This window comes from Tachypleus tridentatus, chromosome 2 (assembly GCF_004210375.1).
Source record: "Tachypleus tridentatus isolate NWPU-2018 chromosome 2, ASM421037v1, whole genome shotgun sequence".
Classification (NCBI taxonomy): domain Eukaryota; kingdom Metazoa; phylum Arthropoda; class Merostomata; order Xiphosura; family Limulidae; genus Tachypleus; species Tachypleus tridentatus.
In genome coordinates this window covers 37,406,920-37,430,883 of record NC_134826.1, presented here as the reverse complement: position 1 = coordinate 37,430,883, position 23,964 = coordinate 37,406,920, and the positions used below count along the sequence as shown (strand labels likewise).

General features: G+C 32.1%; 1 protein-coding gene across 2 annotated transcripts; it reads right to left on the bottom strand.

Moving 5' to 3' along the window:
* Positions 1-1,916: 1,916 nt before the first annotated feature.
* Positions 1,917-23,647, bottom strand: Yeti (yeti). Of its 2 annotated transcripts, XM_076484531.1 has the most exons (3): positions 23,526-23,625; positions 18,962-19,058; positions 1,917-11,279 (listed from the first exon to the last, which is right to left on the bottom strand). In XM_076484531.1, the coding sequence occupies exon 3, from the start codon at positions 11,255-11,257 to the stop codon at positions 10,385-10,387; it is 873 nt and encodes a 290-aa protein (XP_076340646.1). In that variant the 5' UTR covers positions 11,258-11,279; positions 18,962-19,058; positions 23,526-23,625; the 3' UTR covers positions 1,917-10,384. The 2 variants fall into 2 exon arrangements, with proteins under 2 accessions (XP_076340646.1, XP_076340638.1); XM_076484523.1 differs by lacking the exon at positions 18,962-19,058 and having other exon boundaries at positions 23,526-23,647.
* Between the last annotated feature and the right edge of the window lie 317 nt (positions 23,648-23,964).

Below are 23,964 nucleotides of genomic sequence, written 5' to 3'. Positions count from 1 at the left end.
TAAGACAATACAATACATACATACACACATAATTACAGGATATTTGACCTTTAACTTATTATTCAAATTATACATGCACATGAATTGAAAAAAAACAAAATGTATAATTATGGAATGAATCAATTATCCTTTAGCTAAAATTTGAAGATATTTTAATTTCAAGTAGATTTTGCTGCAATTGCCCAAACAACTAATAGTGTGGAATTAGTGAATTTCTTTGCCAATATAAGAACTCAGATATGCAGAATGGTCTCTACTTCATTCAACCAAGTCTGTAAAGTATGGAAATACATGGTTTCAAACTTTTCAGTAAAATAAAAATACTTTTGTAAGAAAATCAAATAATGAAAACAGCATTGTCATATTTCATTAAACTAAGATATTTTTTGAGTAATACAACTAAATTTGTGATATTGAGTCAGGGTCTACTAAAAGGTATAGAAAACTTACAAAAAAACACAATTAAAACATAGATAATTTACTCATGAATATAGCTCATTAAGAGTTTATGAAAGTTCCTACAGAAGATAAAACATCAAAAACATTACATCATTTTTGTTGTTCTAAAACAGTAAGACCATCTTTTTTTCTTTGGACATTTGATTTCATTAGAAATAGTAATTTGAATCTAAAGCTTAACATAAAACATTCACAAGACATTGATTTTATAATTTGTATATTAATAACACCAATACTTGGTTAAGGTTCTGATATATCTAGCTTTTAAAATTAAAAGTATTTAATTTTTTTCATGAAGGAGAAGATATTTTCTAAAGCAAAAACAGCTTCTCAGCAATATAATAAACATGGTTATTTAAAGAAATAAAATTCATTCAATGTTTCAAAACTACATCTTAATTACATTGAAAAATGATATCCAAATGTCAACAGAAAAAGAAAATGCAATGATTGTTTAGAAATCTTACCTTACATACTGTTAAGATGCATATCAAAAGCAGGATATTGTTAATGGGATATTTTAAACACAATGACAAAATATGTTTGTATATTAATTTATTTCTTTTTTGCAGACAAGTAAAGTGCACTCAAACATACTTCAGGTATGTTGTAGCTATAAAAATTTTAAAATTCTATCTACGGACAATGATGAACAGCCTTGTGTATTTGAACTAAGCCTGCTTAACGATCAAAATGCATGTTGTGTTCTTTAAACTTGTAGGGAGTAATGCACTCATTCTAGTTAGTAGATGGTTTTCTGAGCCTTACAGACAGTTTCTAGCATCCTGAGAATGGAAAATAATGCAAAAGAAACAGGAGGTAGGATGAACTTCATTTCCATTACAGTGGGTGACAATACTACCGGTTTTGTAGGTTTTAGCATTAGTGTTTCATCTGACTGCAGAGCTTCTAGAAACTGATTCAATAAATCCTTTGTTGTATCTCAGGCTCATGATGGATGTTCTTTGAAGCAGAAGAACCTTTTTACTGTATACTGTTTTACAGACACATTTTAACTAACTTGTGAATATAGTTATTTTATAATGAAGAATGTTTACAAAAGACTAAGGTTATAATCCAATTAAATCAGCCCTTCAATGATATTTAATTCAATAAATTTTTTAATAAGGTTTGTTTTACACTCAAAATGTGTTCCAATTATCTTGGCTAAAACAAGTAAAGGTTAAGATTTTTCATCTTTTCTTGTAATTGAAAAAAGTCCTATACAAATGAGAGAAGTATACTCCAAGCACTTTCCATCCAATTAGTAAGGACCTAAAACAATGTTATGGAGTCTGTATTTCATGGCCAAGTTTAAAAAATACTGTATGGTTTTTCTGCACATACAGTCCACTGATTTGAAATGTGTGTTCCATTTTGTTGTACTGTAGTTTTATCTTTGGAGAAATATGTATTTTTAGAAGACAGTAAAAAAATGAGGCATTTAAAATATATCAATGGAAACTGCAGTCCAGTATAGTGCAATGGATCAGTGAAATGTTTAATTGTGATAATACAAACACAATTTGGAGAATACATATTGAACAAAATTTTCTTTTCAAAATACACCAAATAAACTTAATATTAAAATAAAAGAAAAACATACACTGAAACAGAGATTTGAGACTTAAATTTTCTTCTACTGTTAGTAATCAACTAATATTTCCCTTAAAGATGGAAGTAATGATCAAAGAGTGGGTGCATTAATTATGTAATTCTTTTTATAGCAGCTTCTGACAATAAAACAAATACTTTTTAAACTTACTGAAGCTGAAATGAACCATCATAAAATGCTATGTAAATAATGAAAAAAACTAAACCTAATAGCAAAGAAAACAAGTTGAACTAAAAAAGCTCACAATATGTGTGAAAAATCATAAAGAACTTGCCAATCCAAAGATATAACAATGAGAAAGTGAAAACTACAGTAGCCAATGAAGAAACAGTTACAAGTTAAAGCAAGTCCTCAGAATGTGGATATATACAACTGTATGCTGTAACTTGGGTACAAAATGTCCCAATAGATTTGCCAAAAGATAGAATTAGCAAACAATATACAATAAAGCTGGATGATTTGTATAACTTAAATAGATTAATTGCTAATCATTAAATGTTTATTCTGAAGATTAACCTTATTTTTAAGTTCTTTTAGGTTTTCTAAAGAGAGTTTTGAATCACCTTTGTTTGAACATAATAAACCACATTCAGGAACAATTTAGGATTAAGCTACTTTCACATTTATTTTAAATCTCACACGAAGCTATACAAAGGCAATCTGTATCAGCCATCACTAATTTAGTACTGAAAGACTAGAGGGAAGACAACTAGTCATCACTACCTACCACCAACTCTTGGGCTACTCTTATCAACATATAATGGGATTGGCCATTACATTATAACAACTCCACAACTTAAAGGATGAGTATATTTAGCAGAATGGGGATTTTAACCTGTGACCCTCAGATTGTGAGATGAGTCCCCTAACCATCTAGCAGAGCCAAACAGTTACTTTTATAATCTCAATCTTTTGTACATGAAAAAATACTGTATATGTAGTAAGAAGCCTATATAACAAGCTAAAAGTATGAGTAACATCATTCAGCAAATGTCTTTGTATAAATTTTTACAACTCTTCTAAAACAATGAAATTTATGTTGATGAAAAAAGCATTATCTCCTTACCTACCTGCAGCACTCAATAACAATTCTTGAGCTACTTCTTACCAATAAATGATATCCCCAAATTCGTATGGTCCAGAAGTGGCCTCAGTTTATTTACAGTTACAATTTTGATGCACAATACCATTAACTGTGCTTACCTTTTCAGCTATAGTGGCACTATGTCATGATTAATCCCACTACTTCTCTGTAAAGCAAAAAAAATTGCCTTCACATTTGTTTGCAGTTTAGTAGAAAAATAACCTCAAATAACTCTACCATAACTCAAACAAATACTCCCACAGCTGAATGGGGAAGAATATGTTTGGTGGCAACAAGAATCAAGCCCACTGCCCTAAAATCAAGAAAAAATCACCCTAATCTAAAGCAATGCCAGCCCAACTCTGAACAAACCTAAAATAATCAAAAATTGTAGTAATATTTCAACTACTTAAATAGTTGGATAATCATAAATTCAAATTTTGAATTATTTAGTTGTTTTTTTTACAAGTCACTAACCTAATCAAGCTTCACAAACTAGAATTAATTTTATGTAGCACTAAATGGTGGAACTGATATTCATAGATGTCATACTGATTAACCACATTAATCTTCCAACTCTAAATCGTGAAACATTGCAAAATTAAAAAACAAAAAACTCCCTAAATATGGAACTACAAAAATCAAGAACAAGATATCAATCAAAACCAAATTAATTAAGTTTTTTCTAACTATTTTCTGATAAGGATGTGCAAGTTGTTCCTATGAGTTAGATCTAGATTTATCTTTCATCAATTTCCATTCTTTAAAACCTTGTAACTTTACAAGGTTTTAAACTAACAGTATTCAAAATAAACATAAAAGAAACCTTTCTGTACATGCAAGTGGCATATGATTTCGTCATCACTGATATGATTTCCAGTTTTGAGGAAATTGCCTTGCCTATTGCAAAAAACATATTTTTGTTTCCAAGATCTACCCTCATTAATATTAAAATTCTACAAAATTACAAAAAAAACAGCTACAAGTAAAAAAATGGACAGAATGGTCAATATCAAACTCTCTGTTCAAGAAATTCATACTAAAATTTAATGTACTGCTGAATGTATTATTTCACAATGATGTTTATATCAGACATATTGAACAGCAGCGGTGGGATATCCACATTATCCATGGAGTCAACTCAAGAACTTCCTACTTATATCTTAAATTTCTACACAACTCATTTTTATTAAAATAAACCACTGCTAACTTAGGCTTGATGTTTGAGGCTGCACACATGGCCCATGCATTAGATAAGGCTGCTTAACAATGCTACATATTATTTTAACAAAACAAAGCTTATATAGAGAGATCAAGTTGAGAAAAAATTCTCAGAATATATGAATAAAAGCAAAGAATACACAATATTAAAACCGTACAATATTTGCCACAACCAATGCTGACTAGGCTTTATGCCTAACACAAAGGCTTATCAGGTCCACTTGGAATATGACAAAGTAATGGTTGAGATGCTATTTGTATCATCAATTTCATAAACAACTGATATGATATAAACACAAATTACATATTAAATCCAGTAATCATTACTTAGTGTCTTGTTATTCACATTAATTATGACAGTTACACATGTATATTCTTTCTCTACTGTTTACTAATACATTCTGCATACACATACATGCACTTTCACCCACAATTATTGTAAAAATTAGCATAATAATTATAATACATTTCAACAAAAGATGATTCTAGTGAAATAACTTGATACAATAATGTTCAGATTATACAATTTGCAATTATTCCATCAGAAACCAGTGTCAGTCAGTATCATTGGTGGCCAAGGTTCATTAGTATCATTCAAAAGATCTCTGTGAAGATCTCATTTTTGTCAATATGATTATTGGTTTGCAAAATTATAGGTTCTGTTCAAATATATAGCTGCTGAACATTCCAACACTGAATTTGTTTGTGGCAAATATATATACAAGAAACAGTCAATAATCATCATGATATATTTAAGTCATTTTAATGCAAGTCCAAGTATTCATACTATAATACAACTCAAAACAATTTGCATATGTGTTTTTGCAATATCAGTATCTGTCAATGTGCCAGGTATGTAATGTGTGCATTTTGTTACATATAATTTTGATACCAGCAATGCATACATTATACAACATATGTTCATACTTCTAACAGAACTGTACACTGGCCTTACATATAGAAATTTGGGCTCCTGGCATGTACTTCTCTAGGGTGCAAATATGAGACATCAACCTATTTGACAGTTGCTGAAGGTTTACAAAATATGGAAATTATATGAATACTTTATCATCTGCAATGTTGTAAGCATTTTACATTAAAGAAAGACATGAGAAAATCGGAAGCATGGGACACAGAAGTAGACTCCAAGCATAGATCACTTTGACAAAACATTTCCACTAGCTCAAGGATAATGGGAAAAATTTTGCATCTTCAGACCACCAGGAAAATCATTGAAATGTATTTAAAGAACAAAGGCCACTTAACAAAATATGTTGAACTGCACGTAGACACTACAAAAAGGAAAGGCAAACATTCTTGCAATTGTATTAAGAGAAATAGTTGTTGCCAAAATCTAATACTACAAATCTTGCTGCAGGATGTATACCAATACACATCTTGTTAATTTATCTGGTGCAGGTGATTATACTGACCCCAATTCTAATAATCTCTATGAGACTGCTGAAGCTGCTTCATATGATTAACCTTTTAAGTATGACAGAGAGATACTGTTTCAATCTCAAATGGTAATGAAAGTGACAGAACTAAATCACATCCTTATAACATATATGCATCCATGTGGAGTGACTGATATGAGAGATTCAACACAGAAGAAACAAGAATCAGTATTTGGTGATTCACTGCATATTTTCTCCAACAAGACAAAAAAAAATATTGGTTGTTTCAGGCATCTTATGCCTTTCATAACCAAACATCTGAAACTACCTAGATCCAAAATACAGGCAGCTATACATTTGAGACTGGCAAACCTTCAAGACAACAAAGCAGTAGCCACTCTTTCTTCAATAAAAGTATTCCCAAAGCACCAACAAAAGTAATGCAATTCTTCTTCACTCTACTAAGTAGAAATCAAAACCAAATAATACATCTCTGGATCCAAAAACATTAGTTAATTGACTCATTTTCTCAAGATTCAATGTATGCTGTGAGTTATAGGATACAAGTTTCTCCAAAGCACATCCTACTACCACGTGTTGTCAAGACTTTTAGGTGGCATACAGAAGTCATTCAAATGTTGCACAAGATTTAGCAATGGTGAATTAGCAAACAAATCTTTCAATGCTAACAAAATTGAAACAGGTAAACCCGTTGTGAATTTTCATGATCAATTTCTGAAAATGCAACTGAAAACATTTACAGATGATAAGGGGCAACAAATTAGCAAGCAGCAAGGAAGTCATTTTGTGAACAGCATGTTTGTAAATATGCTGATAATGGCACAGACTTGTAAGTAGTTAGATATGCGAGAGGTACTGGAGCATCCTTCAGGGCTACTTCCCTGACTATTAGTTACAACTTGTCTTTCCCAGGAGAACCAGCAAATCAGCCCTTACGAAAGAACATGCCACCTGTAGAAGACTTGCTATACTCACTCTGCATTTCTCAGACAGAATGGCAATAATACACAAAGATAAAGGTGAGCACAAGCTTTTCAGTGACATCACATTTATTTTATCAAAATCTCCCCACGAAGCCTCTTGGTCTCCTCATATTGATGTTCCTTTTGAAGTGTACAATAAAAACTCAATCAAAGGTGTTAAGACAAAAAAAAAAAAAAAAGCAACATAAACATTGGTTCAATGAAGTTGAAAAATATTACAGCAAAACAAAAAGTTGTCTAATAGACAAAATATCTTTTCTGCAACATCAAACAAGACCAGCTTCATATACTTTCTTGTACAAAAATGAAAGCATGCAAAATACAGAGAATGCCTTGGAGACAAAGTTCTGTATGTGACATCTAGTGAGGTCTGCTACAGAATGAGGACTGCTTTCTTGTGCCAGATCATAATTTGACATTGGAAAAGGCACACACCTGCTTAATTTTTTACATTCTCCATACGCATCTACCAGAGGATTTGAATACATTGTTCTTGTTGCTAACAATACTGATGTGTTTTTGATAACACTTGCTTTTAGTATAGATATAGAATCAATGATGTATCTCAAATCTGGAATTCAAGCTAGAGCAATCTATGTTGACATAAAAATTGCAGCTACTCTTAGCAAATCTATGTGCAAAACATCATCTATACATTCACTGGTTGTGGAAAGACCACCATATTTGAAATGCTGATACAAAATGTAGAGATTCAGTGCACATTCACTGAACCTAGAGAGTAAATTTATGGTGTCATCTTCATTGCTAAGAAGACTGGAATCATACATGTGTATATTATATACAGCTAAGACCACTGTACATAAGGTGAATGAACTATGATAAACTATTCAGTGTAAAAAAGGGTTGTACTGAACCATATCAATTCCGCTCATCTACATATTCCCTACAAAAGCATGCAATGAGAGCAAACTATGAGAGAGCAATATAGAGAAGTTAAATCCCTGTTCTGATCTGCTGGCTCAAAAGTTGATATAATAGATGGCAAAAAGGATGTTGCAATCCATTAGCTGGATAACCCACAATAAAAGAAAGTACTGGAGCACCTGGCATGTAACTACACAAAATCATGTAAACTTCTAATGTTTGTGATGACAAGAAACCCACATGAAGTAAAAATAAATCTCAGAATGGCTTGTACAGGCATTAAAACTTACCAAAATAAAGCAGAGAATAACCCATACCAGTTGTCCCGAGATATATTTCAACTTCCAAAGTGTATGTGCTTGGCAAATAACATAACTTGATGTGTTTGAAATTCTGTAGGCTGAAGGACTATGAAAACCAGCCTCTGGATGAAGAAACCGAACCAGTGGATGAAAATGATAAAACCAAGAAACCAGAAATGGATTAAATGTATGGTTCATAATACTATATTCATGCTTTTAATGATAATGCCAATACTAATGATGTTTATATATGTGATCATTATATACAAAATACAGACACTGATGACAATGACAATAATGTTGATGAGAAAATGGTGCAAGAACAAAGACTACACAACAGAATTTACTTCTCTTGGAAAAAATGTAACATTAGACCTTACCCACAAATCCAGATTTTGCTGTAAACAGCATATCATGAGGCTCCTCTATTAAGTCAATAAATACATTTTCACTGCTTTACTATTTGTACAATATTGGTATTCCAACATTTTTGTTAATTATACATACTCAGAAATAATGTTACAGTATACTGCTTTTGAATATTTTGCATTCAAGCTTATTCCAATAGTTAGTCTTTTCAGCTTTTCAGAGATTATGGACATGAAAGCTACTACAAACAGACTGCTACCAGGCATAAACATATTCTTGAATGGCAGACCTCTCAACTAATTCCAATGAACCTTGGTCACCAAATTAGTAAAGATCAAACAAATTTCAGCCTCTACCTGATGGACTAAATGTTACCCTACAGTAAATTGGAAACATCCTGTTGTCAATGCTTTCAGAATAATGTACATGCATGTAAATGAGTTAACTTCTGAACATTACCGAGTATATTTATATGAAAAAACACAGCTATATTAATACATAAAAGTATTTAAAATGGCAAAAAGAAAATAATGTATTCATAATGCAAAAACACTTTTATTTGGCTTTTCAAACAGCATTTCTGTAGTATATTAACAGGTTCAGACAAAACTGTTTCTACCAGATCGAACTACTTAAAGTTTGTAGCACACAAGTCAGCTATGGACATCTGTCACTGCTTATGACTGAAATCAAAACATTGTTTCTACATACAAGGTTTTTTTAGACTGAGAAGCAACAGAAATTCTCAATATTTTTAATATTAAATAATAAAACCATCATGTTAATAATCATTAATGCATTTACATTAACCCAAGGCATACTTTTTTTAACAGTATCAATGTTTAACCACAAATTGTTATAGTAATTCTTAAGTTTCTCCCACCTAATCTTGAATTTGTTTGAAATATAAAATATATCTAAACATATCACATACAGAAAATCTTAAAATTTTAAACCAATATACAAAACCTTCTAGTTAAACAAATGTATGTACTATTTTATGGTCCACTTAGTTGGATTCAGATCACAGAAACTTTCTTGATAAACATCACTTTGAATATATTACTTTACTTTCCTGCAGTGTTTCCACGAATGAAGTGTTAAAAAAAGGTTTGTCTAACCAGTGATTCATTTTGGATTACAAAACACTCAATTTCCATTATAATGTACCTGAAATGTACCTTTAGTACTTTACATAACTTGATGGTATAGACAGAAATTGTTGCCACTGCATCCAAACACACAGTTAACTATATAACTGATATAGACACTGGATTTGGGTATTACTTGTGTTACTAAAAACGTACATATTAGTCTACTATATAAATCATAGGTTTGCTATAGTGAGTAAAAAATAATTAAAAACACTACACATATTAGTGAAGATGCATGTAGGTCTCTTATAATCAAGACAATTCAGAAATCAAGACTTTGCTTTTGACAGTGTATGTGGCTAGATTTTGAAATCATGCTGGTTTTAGTGCTTCAACAGTAGCCAAGAATGATTTCAAATTCCATACTATTCATGACACTGACTATCTGGCTTTGTAGTTATTAAACCTTCCTTTGGATTACAAAACAATCAATTTCAATTATAATCTCCAAAATATGTCATTAAACTGTGTAGAATGAAATTATTCAAAGGTGCATTTCAAAAACACTACTGTTTTATATACTTCAATTAACAGCACAATTTTCATAACTGATTATTAATCAATACACAAAACGAGACCATTAAAAAAAATAAGTTTTCTATAATTAATCTTCCCCTCTCCAAACAACTTTAACAGAGAGCACATTTGAAAAGATTGTTTTAAACTTTCTACACGTTTTGTAAGAAAGTTTCCAGGCTGGATGCACCTGCACATGTAATATTACAATACAGGTAGTTAAAAATCATCATTAAGGTTCATTATTCTTGCATTCTCTCATGATGTCAAAACAAATTGTAAAGACAGGAAATTAACTGAAAGTAATTTTGATTTTTACAAAAGAAAAATATGTACATATAAAAATTTCAGGAAAATATTGTTCTTCAATAAAGCAATTCATCTATTACCATGACTACCTAAGCGCATAGTTTTTTCTATCTCAAATTGTCGATGATCAACTCTTTGCAAAAATGCTTGTCTATCTAAATACCCATCTTTACTTTTAATGAATTGGTTTAGTTCTTCACTAATACCTTCTTTTTCTTTAAATGTACTCCAGTCAAGTTTAGATTTCTCTAAAGCAGTCATCTTGGGCTTCTTAGAGAGCTGGCCTAACACACTAGTAACTCCTAACCTTTTCACAGATTTTGGCAGAGCTTGTGTACTCTTAATTTGTAAATTTGAATTTTCTCCAGACTTTTCTTCCTTTCCAAGGAACTGTTTAGCTTCTTCCGATGATGCTTCAACCTCTTTGGTGATACTTACCAATTCACCAGCAAAATCATATTCCTTTGTAATAACTACTTTACTAGTGTTCACAAGATTTGTATTATTTGTCATCTTATCTGCTTTAGGAACAGTAGATGAGCTCTGTTCTCCATAACAGAGCTTCTGTGATCCAGATTTGGTATGTTGGTTGACATCATTCAAAAAATCAGACCACAAAACATCTGCTTTTTGTTTTTCATTCTCTTTCTGAGATGTTTCTTTTTCATCCATTTCTGCATCATGTTTGGAAGACTTCTTAAGAGAACAATCTTCTTCAAACTGAATTTCTTTTCTCCTAGTTCTCCTAAAACTTCCTCCAAGATTTTTAACTTTAGCCTTTCCTAACTTCTTGTTGGAGAGGTTTACATCATGGTTTTCACTGCTCAGCAACTGCTCATCAACAGATTCTTCACTCTCACTATTGTCATCAATTGGCACATAGTCTTCATCATCCTCGCTTTCAGAATCTTCATCAAATTGCTCTGGTTCTCTCTCAGACATTTTGATACCCAAGTAGATAAAACTGTTGAAAAAGTGAAACCATCTCTTATTTATTTTACACAGACCAAATAAATTATAAATATTTCAAAAGAATCTCCACACAACTATTACATAAAGAAAAATTACACTAATTATTACAGTAGCTAGTTTACTTTTTGGTGCCTTTCTTTTAACCAAAAGTATTTTGAATATAATTTCTGCATGCCCTACATGTATGCTTAGTTCTATGAACCCAACAATGGAAAGTTAGTTCTCTATGCAAATACTATGAACTTCTTTAAACAGTAGTACTGGTTTGGAAGATATGCTCAGTCTGATATCTAAGTGCCCCAATTACATCAAGTGACTAAGTAAAAGATATTTACCTGTACAAGCTCAGTAAATTGTATCATATTTGAAAATACTTTTCATTAAAAAAGGACAATAGAATATCATAATCTACAAATAAGGAAGATGTTTATACAGTGTTACACTTCCAAACAAAAAAATATGTAAATTTCAGAGTAACTGTAGAAAAAAAACATGAACTTCAACAGCAGTCAAAGTGGAAATCATGACTTTTCAGAATTACATTAAAAATTTAACTTAAACACAAACTTACTGCAATAAAACAGATGAAGTTTAACAGCAAAAACTATAAATACAAAACCAACAATCATTCAAAGTCAATCATCCAAAGAAAAATAAAGTACTGTTTATTTCACATTTTTTTCATTTTCATTTTACTGTGCACTGTTTTGCTACAGTTATGGTTAGGAAAGAGTAAATAAAATTTTACCAAAAAATAAATAAATTCTAGGAGATTCTAGGTGTTAAGAAAATTAAGATTAAAATGTATCTCTTGACATAAAAAACCACCTTTGCATTCAGATTGACTCAAAAATTTGTATAAAAAATATTCAATAAAATACTTTTTTGAAAATTACGATTTTCATTGCACAACACTAATAAAATTTACTAAAAGTGTCACATTTTGTGAAGATACATGTAGTAAGTTCAAAATTACAGTAAATACTACATATACCTTCATAAACATAAAATCAGTTTAATGAACTAACACAATACGACAGACTGTAAACAGCTAAAAAAAAATCTGTGTAAACTGCTACACAATCCACGACAAGAAATGCCATACAACTCAACAATGAATAGAGAAACTGTAAAGAGAAGTTTGTGCACAACCACACAGCCATGACAAACCAAGGCAGAGCCCACAGAGGCATCTGACTTCTAAATCATCCATACAGATAGCTCTCAGGATGGTTTGAGATTTTGCACGAAGAGAAGGCAGGACTTCCAGTCTGGAGTGTCTACCTTCTTAAGGTGACTCAGAAAAATTACAAATGGGAATGGTAACTTCAGAGATGTATGGATTGAACATTAAACTCCAGTCACATGTAACCAGATTTGGAGACCAAAATGTGAAATAATGGACCATTTTTACTGAATAAAACAACCTAACTACAGACAGAAAAAACAATCTCAAATGGGGTGTTATGGCAAAAAACAGTGTAGCAGCATATTGCAAGGAAAGTTGCAAAATGATGTAGAGGTGGTTAATGGGAGTCAGTGTAAAAACTCTAGACTGGCAGAGTGCAAAATGTCCCCATGCAAAGCCAGAGCCCCTGATGATGAACAGGATCCAACCTTTTAAATGGCAAAGTCCTGGCTTAACCATAGGCCAGAGACCTGTAATCAAGTTTTGATCTTATAAGGTTATGATAGATTTTTAGCATAAAAAATCATTTGGCTCCCTAAGAGGCAGAAGAGAGAGCACAAAGGATGTTCAGTGCCCTGGTACACATGTCACAAAGCTGCTTAACACATGGAATAAAAGTCAGATTGCAAACAAAGACAAGTCTCAAGAACTTTGTCTCTTGCTCCACAGGAAGAACATCACCAAACTAAAGCTTGAGATCAGAATGCAATCCCTCCTGGTGGCAAAAGCACATGCAAATTGTTTTAAAAAAAAACAAACTGTATTCAACTGTCCAATATACAAGATGATTGATGGTAGTCTTAAACTGCTGCTTTATAAACTTCATATTTGATCACCAACAAAACATGTGCAAGTCACTGATCTACAAGCTTTTTGCAACATTCAAAGGAAGCTGATGAGTAATGGCATCAATTTTAATACTAAAGAATGTGACACTCAAGACACAGCCCTAACAGACTCCAAGATCCTTTGGGAATGAGCAAGAAAGTGTATAACCTACATAGACCTGTAATCACTGTCAAATAAAGACAGAACCTCCATTGGGAGGACCCACACCCAGGGAAAAGGTGTGAAAAAACAAAACTATTAGAAATGTTTTAAAGTAAGGAAAATGTTAACCCCCTCACATAGGATAGTTAGAATCCTACACTGAAATGTGAAAGGGGTTAGTGTGAAACCTTAAACTTAGATAAGCTTCTTTCAAAAAGTGTCTTGTGAGAAAGTCCATGGAGTGTAACACATGATGACAAGGGCTCCACAAAAGTACACCCATGAGAGACTGAATTACCCCCTCAACCAAGGTATACTCACTACCTGGAAGGAAAGGCATATAACCTTAAGTGTAACAGGGATGAGCAGTATTTTAACACCACCAACCGTGATTATGGCACAATTAGACCAGATGCTATATGTCTGACCATAACTCAACTGGAAAGAGAGGAATGGAAGTGATGAATGCAACCAGCTTAAAAGTAACCCACAATACACAGGCAGTGCTATCACTGCCCTAATTTTCAGTATATTGTACTGTAGACAAATAGTGAGAAACTCCAAAGTACACTACTTCAATGACTAGCAAATGGTAAGTGGCAATGGGATCTCATGCTTCACTTACATAAGTGGGGAAACTTTCCACTAGGAAGACCCAGAAAAATTCCAGATCCCACCAAATGCCTGTCTCAAAGGTTATTTTACTCTTGACAGTGCAATGGGTGACTGCAAAATCCTATAAAGAGCTAGTAAGTATAAGCCAAAACAGTGCAGACACTCACCTGGTGGCAGCATTTTTCCCCATGAGTCCTTGGAAAGTAGTCTTTATCATGCAATAGTAATTTTAATACCATGATGATATTTTTAGTAGTCTTGCAGAAATGCCCCATTCCCAACAGCAGTTATTTGTAGATACAGGGTGGATGAGTTTAGCACTTTCCTTAACACCAATAGAGAGAAGACATAGAAGAGGAATGGTATACAGAAAAAGATCAGAACAGTACTGGATGTGAGCACTGACTTCCAAGTCCAAGGGAAAAGGAACTGGGAATCAAAATTGTAAAAGTATTATTTTAAGAGCAATAACAAAGGCACCTAAGAGCAAGCCCAAAGAAAAACTTTAGAATAGAAACATCACTGTTGGTTGTATCCATGAGATGATTCACTACCAAGTTCAGACTCTCAAAAACAAGATAAGCTTTGAAATGAATCTGGGAATGATCTCAAAACAGCATGCTTAGTCTGCAAAAGCAAAATGTCCTGGAATGGATATGCTTACCAGTCAATATACAAAACAACTGAGACATTATCAAAATGTACCACAATCAACCATTCCACATGAAGAGGGAAGAAATGAGAACATGCCCAACAGATGGCAAAACATTTGAGTATATTGATGTGGAATAAATTACCTTCCAGGTCCCACACACCCAAAGTTGTGTTCTCATTCAGAGACAAGCCTGACAGAGAAGCTATTGTAGAAAGATAAAATTTAGGTTGGGGAGGTATCATGAGGATGTCCATCAAGGTAGTGGCATGATTAGATGTACAAATTACCAGGTAGGTGCGAGGAAAAGTCCGGGAAGACTTAACAGATAACCAAACACCATTACCTGATCATTTTGAGGATCTGAAAGAGATGATTGGTTGGTTTCTACATTTACCTATGGATTGCTTTTTTTCACTATTTTAGTTAAGTTTTTATTTAGAGTATTCATAATAAAAAAAAAGGAATATTTCAGTGCCCACTGACCCTACTCACCATGGAGCCTTACAATGTTAAACAAGAAAACTGCAGCAATGCCAGGGTTTCTTGAGCACTACACCCAAACACCAGCATCAAATACAACGTCCAAAACACCTGTTGAAAACATCCAACACTGGTACTTGGTTGACCCTAGCCCAAGTGGACCAGCCAACTGACCCAAGGGGGCCACTCCAAGGCCACCCGTCTACAGGAATTCAAGGCCAAAGTGGTCTGTTAGGGTTGGACCCCTGAACCACCAGGATCCTCTCCTCCCCTTCATGGGTTGCCATGCACAGCAAACACGAGTGGATGTTTAGATCCCAGAGGAGGTAAACTGAAAGAACAGAACCTTCCTTGGGAGGTCCCCTTACCATGTACAGGAATCCACACCAAGGGGTCAAAGAGATTAGGGTATTAATCTTAGCACAACAGGAAGAGTCATCATGTCATCACATTCAAACTTACATTCAAAATTCTATAAATTGCTATTTTAGAAAATTTGTGGCAAAATGTAGTTGATGATTCAAATTATAAAAGCAAATATTTAAAAAAAACTGTTAAATGCCAATTTTTCCATGCCCCATGTTGTATTTCCAGAATAGAATTTATGACATGTAGTTTTTTACAAATTAAAAACTCAAATTTCTGATATTGATAAGATAGAATACAAAATAAAAACATTCTACCTTTTTTATTTGCTGTGATATATTTAGAAGATTCACCACAATAGCTCGAACCATCTCATCCATTTTTGGAAATACATTTATAAATGCCCACTTCTTTCAGCTACAAGTCTAAAACTAATGGAAAGATAACTTTCTAAATATGTTTTCTCCAGTAGCCTTTATTATGTAGTTAGGTTAAATTTTTCTTTTTCCATTGGAAGTTTTGAAACTGGAGGAAAATAACAAGAAAAAGAAAGAACATTATGCAAAATTATGTTAAGGGATCACAAAGTGAGGATTTCACTCCACCTATAGAGACGTGTCTTGATTTTACCCCAGTGAGGGATTTGTTTCCTTTATTACCTAAATTCCAACTAGTTTGAGATCAGCAAGTATGTGGTGCAAGCCAAAAATGTTTTCATTCAGGTAGCTTGCTGTAGTTGGCAACCACACAAGACGAGTATGTACAGTGATGAGAAAATAACCAATCATATTTGTCATGTTCAAATTGGGTAGAAGGAATGTTGGCCAAATAGATAGAATGTGCACAAAAGAACTCAAAATACATTGAGCAATAGCTGTCCCACCTTTAACAGATAATGAGCTTCCAGTAGTGACAGATACAGTGTTAGGAGTGTCATTACTATCAAGAGATTAAGTGGTTGTTGCTGTCACTTAAAAAGTAGGTAGTCAGTTGTTTCTTTCTAAGTGAAATTAAATAAACCATTATGGTTATGTGAACACAAACAGATAAACCTGACCAAGAATTAACAGTCAAACTTCATAAATCTCAATTAAGTGATTAACAATTTTTGGGTGATATCTGTTTTAGATAATGCTGAGAAAAAGGATGAAGGGAAATCAAGATCAAGTGATTAAGTGCATCTATTCCACATGCATGAATTATCACTCTCCTTTAGGTAGAGGGTTATTGTTACATGATATCATATACTAACATGGTTCATGTTATACGTGGTTTTCAGGAGGGAGCTGGCATGCAAATGTCAGACATACGCAAGGAATCAAACAAGATACTCTATGTTAAGAGGTGAGGTACTGTCCTTAAAAATATTGTTTTTAAAACAACTACACCTAACCCAAAGGTAAAGGTTCCAATCCAAAAAGTTTTGTACCTTTTCTCTCAAACATGTCCAGAAAACAGTTTATTTTTATTGATAAATATTATTTTCATTCATTATTCACATGAGCAAATTCCACAATGAATCCATCCACAAATGACTTTGTTTGGAACTTGCAATCACTTGGGACAAAATGTCCAAAAATAGTAAAAATAGATAATTTAATCAACATTTTGCTGAAATATTGTTGGTTCACTTCACACTAAAGTATTGTTTTGTACCAAATAATAGCAAGTTTATACCCATGATAACCTTGTTCTCTACCTTTAACAAGTAAAAGTAACAACTGCCGTTTCATATTACAGTACAAATGCACAAAAAATATCCACAGGCTCATAGCATAAACTTAGTTTTGCACATTCTTTTTACCAACACAATATCTGCTCCACCTAAGGGTGTTATAAAAAAAATAATTAAATTTAATATGTAGCACTTATTAATAACCTGTACCTACATAATTAGTATCTGACCATAACACCTCCAATGATTACACACAAACATTTAAAAATTAGTCTTAACTAATGCTCCAACAAACACATAAGAGGTTCTGTAAAATAATGTCTTGTAACTATCAAACCAAAGGACATCCAACAGCATTTTACCAGTCTGTAATTTTATTCTATACATTTCCTAGACAAGTATGTCAATTGTTTATATGAAACAAGCCTAAATTTTTGTATAGAGATGTGTGTCTATGTCTAACAAATATGCTAACAATATATTTAATTTTATTATTCCATAGTTTTAGATTTTTAACAATTTTTTAGTTCATCACATACATGCATACTTCATTATACTGTACCTTCAATTTGTTATTTTTCATTTATATAATTTCTTTAACATGTATTGGTCTTAATGAAAGACCAACCTTCATTACAAACACTGGTCTACAAACCTTTAGATTCAAACATCCTTTACACTGTTTAGTGACTTTTACTTGAGAAAGAGCACCTTCACAAATTGTAAACAGTACTATTAGCATTTTATATTTTACAGTTTATTTGATATATTTTTACAACAACTAGTAATCTTGCTTGGTTTTGTATTTTGCCTGATTCATAATTAATGTCACGAAGTACACATTTAGACAAACTGCTTTTCTGAGGGTACTTCGACATCTTCAAACAACTTGTATTCATAAAATTCATTTCAAAAACTAATGAGAGAAACATTTCTACTTTTGGATATAGGCCTGCATCAGGTTTCAATTAGTTAAACACTTTTTTTCACTATTAGAAATAAAATTTTCCATAAAACTTGCAAAAATGAACACGAGATTTATAGCCACGAATTCTCATATCCATAAAAAAATGAAAAATACTAGAATTGCTAGATAGAGTATATCAATATTTGCAAGCTTATATCAAAATACAAATACACAGAGGTTTCACAATTTTACATGTTTGAAAAATGTTTAAAATACTTCACCTAGCAACCTTTGACTTTGGACATAAATATTGTTGACCAAAATCTTGCGTATTCCTTTTGATATTATTAATAAGCAGAATGAACCACACAACTTATCCATTATTATTGGCTGCAACATAGAAATATCACATTCCATATCCAAAAGTAAGCTACATCTTAATACAGACTGCAGTGCTGTTGATTCTCTATCTTGTAGGTTATACCTAATCTCTTTCATACCTATAGAATATATTCTTTAAAAATCACCATCTCATTTTTCCTAAAACATAAATAGTATCATTTTCTACTTACAATAGCTTCATACTTTGTTCTTAAATATTTCATGTGACTGACTTTTCTCACATAACCAAATGTCATTTTCAAATGCTTTTTTAGGATGTCTGTTATTTGAGTTGTATTTTACAGTAAAATTCAATTTCGAACATTTCAGACCTCTTGTATTGTTGTTACAGTATAGCCACTTTGGGTGCATACTTTTATATTTTTTTCCGAGCTTTGTTTCCTTGTAATACTTACAGAAATTAACTCTGCTTTAGATCATCTCATAGCTTGATACAGCTTGTGTAGGACTGATAACTATCCATGTGCAGAAGGGGAAAGTCATCTGAACTCCCTATTTTTGGGATAAGAAAATTATATTTGATGTAGTTATAAGTACAGCCATGGTAATTTCTACAGTGCTTACATTCTTCTGATGAAGCATAAGCATTTTTTGACTTGAAAAAAATGACTTGTGTTAACAGTTTCTAACTAGTAGCTTGAAGGCATGTTGCTGCTGTCAGGTATTGTAGGCTAAATTCTTTACAATAAGTATGCAACTCATTGGTAATAAATTTTAACAATAAACAAACAGCATTACAGACTACTTGTTTTAATATATTATTAAAACAAGTTAAACATATATAATTGTTTGTTAAAAGTTGTATCCATTAGACGGAAAAAGGGGCATATTTTTAAAAATAAGCTCAAAGACTCCAGTTTTATCCTACCTCAGGATTAGGCAATTCTTTACCTTTTGTTCAGATTCAACAGAACCATCATCCTATCTATCAACTAGGGTGCTGGTACCAAATAAGGTAAATCTCTACTGCAGAAATTCAAATAAATGAAATTTTAAAATGTCCATTATTTTAGGTATTTTTGTTATTTTATTGCCATATATCTACATTATTACTATAGAAGTATGAATTCTGAAGGTCTCATTTGACAACTCACATTTGTTCCTTCATTTAATTAAAGAACAGATGCATCTTCAAGTTTTACAAGAATTTTTATTATTGGTTATTCAACAATAACTGAAATCCTCACTTAAATCCAAGTATCTGTACAAGGCATCTGACCCCTCTGATACATTGTCCATCTTTGGCACATTATGAAAGGCATCCTTACAGGTCAAAGCCAAATGGCCATGACAATGCATGATGATGGGTCTTAAGGCCTTTTCTTCTAAAACTTTCAAAGTTTCCTCTGGTCATTTATTCTGTATCTGACCACTTCCTTGTCTACTAAAAACTTCATGTTTTCAAAACTTTGTGATGAAGTTAAAAAAGTACTGTTTTAAGAATATTTTGAAGGTATGTTTCGGCAATTGGTAAATTCTATGATGATTAAAATTACTTCCAATGTGACTGTACTACTTTATTGATGTATTTTATGATGGTCCCCAATTTATTTATGGTGTATCCATGTGAAATTAATTCAAAATTGAAAACAAATATCTGTTTGAAGTAATGCACGGGTACCATAAATGAACACTGCAGACTCTCAATTATAATCTATCCAGACCTAGGTCTATCAGACTGTCTCAGAACTAACATTATTAACTTTTTTCATTTTAAGAACCTAAAATTTATTAATTAAACAAATTACAAAATTCCCATGAATTTTGAGAAATCATTCCAACTCTTTGGGAGCTGATCCAACCATCTTCCATATCACAATTTAATTACTGACCCAAAGTTGCAAATGCTTACATTGAATCATGACTGAAACACCATCAAATTTTCATGAAATTAGTGTATGTATATGACACATGATGGATAACAGCTACAGTAACAAATGGACTAACACAAAGTGTTACAATCATAATTTCTTTGCTCAGGATCAAAACCAAAAACCACTTAAACTAGCAATTAAATTGCTCATAAATGCTCTTTGAAAATTCTCTGGAACAAATTACTGGGTTACTTCCTTTAAATTTACTACTTTAAAAAAAAAAAAAACCTTGTAATCTTTACTAAATGTTTAACAAATGTCATGAAGATATACATACTGTACCAAAAGTTATGGTGCATACATTTAATATGTGCAGACTCAACTTGTATTATACAAAGCCCATTGCAAAAGGGTTAATCAATGTCACAACTGGAATGCACTAGGGCTCAGTCTTATGACCTTTGCTCTTTTGGAATTACATAAATGGCACCGATGAAGGAATAATCAATAAACTTAAACTTCTAGAAGAAATTAGGATATTGGACACTGCTGGCTGCGAGGATGGTGCTGCAAAACAATTCAGATCCTTTAGAGAGTTGAACAAAAATGGCAGTTGGGTTTTAATTACGAGTGAAGTTAGGCAATGTACATGGGTTATTTGTGAATAAGTATACTTTTGATGAGAGTAATTTTAAGTGTTATAAAAGAAAAGGATCTTGGTGTAATGGTTGATCAGTTTCTTAAGCTATCCCAGCAGTGAGCTGCTGCTTGTAGTAGGGCAAGTAGGATTTTAGGTTGTATCTAAAGAAATATTGAATACAAGTCTAAAGAGGTTGTAATTATATTGTGTAAGTCACCAATTACTTAGGCCACATTTGAAGTACTGTGCTCGCTCTTGGCCTTTTTACCTTAAGAACATTGAATTGTTGAAAATGATTAAGAGTAGAAGCTACTAGAATGGAGCCTGGGATGGAAGGGATTCTCATATGAGGAAAGGTTAGACTGCTAAAAGTTTCTCTTGAAAAAAAGGTTAGAGGTGATTAAGTGTTTAAACTTGTAAAATAAACTGATAGTGTTGAAGCATAATCTTTTTGTAATACTTAATGGCAACCTGAGGAACACAAGTATAAATTTTGGTAAATAAGGAATAACCTTCGACTAAGTTACTTTTTCTAATAGTGGTAGCTCCTTAGAATGAATTGCCTGTGGATGATGTAGAGGTTGTGAATTTATTCTTATAGCTTGCAACCATTTTGTGTTCATTATAGTTTTGGCTATTAATGTGCTTTCATAATCAAAGTGTTTTCTGTTAAGTCTTAAGGTTTGTTAATCAGTTCTTCTTGCGTCTTTTTTTTTTTCCTTTTCACCATTCCTATCTAACATACTAAATAATTTTTAAGATTAAAGATACTCTTATGAATCAGAAAATTTTAAAATTTCACAAGTGAAATTCTTATGTCCAGTTACTTATAAAACATTTCCAGAAAAAAAACTATTTTATCTGTTATTTTTACTAATGAAAATATTGTACAGGAAGATAATTTGGAAATGTTTGATGATAACCAAGCTGCTGAATACAAGAAAAATGTGGCTTATTTAAAGAAAAAGACTTGAATCTTTTAAATTAAGCTTTTAACAGCTGTACATCACCTTTACTATTTAAAAGTAGCTTCTGTAAATTTGCAAAATCCAATCACTCTGGTGCTTTCATAACAGAACACTGCTGTAAAGCAACATCACTAAGAATAAATGTAGATGATTATTCACATATCTTAAAGTACTATAGCATTATTTCAAACAAATCTAGTATTAATGTATGCCATAAGTTAATCAACAAAAGACCAACATGGAAATACAGAGCATACCTCCATAGAGGATGACTAAAAAAGCAGTAACCATTCTTTTTTCTTGATTACCTTGTTAATAATCTACATCTGATGTACACAAATCAAGACATTAATTCACAGACTTGTGCCATCAAAACTCGCACAAGAGTTCTTCCATCTCCAATATAAAACTATAGATCTTTACAGGGAAAATTTGCCAGAACTTGATTTTTTCATGAAGAGCAATAATGAATGGCAAGATCTTTCTATACCCCTCCAGAACAGACCCTAGATACTGGCTGACTACTTAAAACTATAAGTGTGCTTCAGTGTATCATATATATTACCGAAACTCTGCCATACTGCTATCCAGTTCATGTGAATATTCAGCATCTGTTCTTTGCTGACTGTATAATTACCTAAAGTTTACACCAACCCAAAAAAGACCGAGTGCTCTAACTCTAACACATAATCACTATGACACTATTATCAACACTGAAGTTATATGCAAGTTACTTATGAAAAAGCACCCCAGAAAAATGGAACATGCTAGTATGTTATTTCAGTAGTACATACATGTACATTATATGATAAACAATGACTTAAATAACTAATATATGACTGTTGTACACAGTTGTTTAAACTAGTAACATAATTTAATAATAACTACTCTGCATGTAGATAATATAGCACTTTAAAATAATGAAACATACTTATTTTTGCCAATTTAAGTTAAGGTTCCTATGCATTGTCCAAACAGAATGATGATTTGTTGACTTTTCACTGTACATTTGCATATTTTATTTAGCCAGTCATACAATTTTTTAAAGCTATATTTCTACTTCCAGATTTAATCGTATAGCACCAATTTTTCACTCACAGTATTAACATAATTATACTTTACACAATCTATGTTAGTTTTTAATCTCACAGCTTACTCTTTTAATTAAAACCCCTCCCTTTCACCTATTCTGTGTATACTGTACAGGCCTGACAATGATAACTATATAATTACCCATAACAACACCAGCCCTACTAGTTACACACTAGTGTATTTAGTGAAATTTAGGTATTCAAAATTCAAATACTATTATCCAGTTGATCAAGTTAAAAGTAATAAGACGTGTTATCAACTTTAAATTCTAATTTATTTAATCAATGCAAGTTAAGCCTAACTAAAGTGAGTAACAGCATATGTACTATAAGTATCAGTAACTTCGCCCTTAAATCTAATCACAAAATTTATATTTTAAAGGCAATGAAAAACATGAAGTAGCTTTAAAATATCATAGTGAAGTAAAATAAATCCAAATACACACCAAATCTAACGCTATCGAGTATATCAAATTATCTTCCACGACGTATTCCAATACAACTATCAGTACCACTTCACTCTTTCTCTTTTTACCTCCCTAAAATTACATTACTTTTTCAGTACTCGACTAGAGGGCGCATATATATATATATAAGAAAGATTTAAATGATCAATTACTCCCTATTGATCAAACCTTTGTTTTAAAATGTGTTTTATCGTTTGTGGTTAATGAACGTTAATATTAAAAAATATTAAATGTACTACTTCTGTTATACAAACGTAATGCAAACAATAAGTGATAAACGATCGAAGTAAAACACATAAATAACACTTCTCTTCAGAAAAATTAATTAACGATCTATATCTTCAGAATGTATCTTTTCTTAATTCAATATTTCGCTTTCACAGTTAGGTTTCCTTTGGTTTGAGTTACGTGCAAAGTT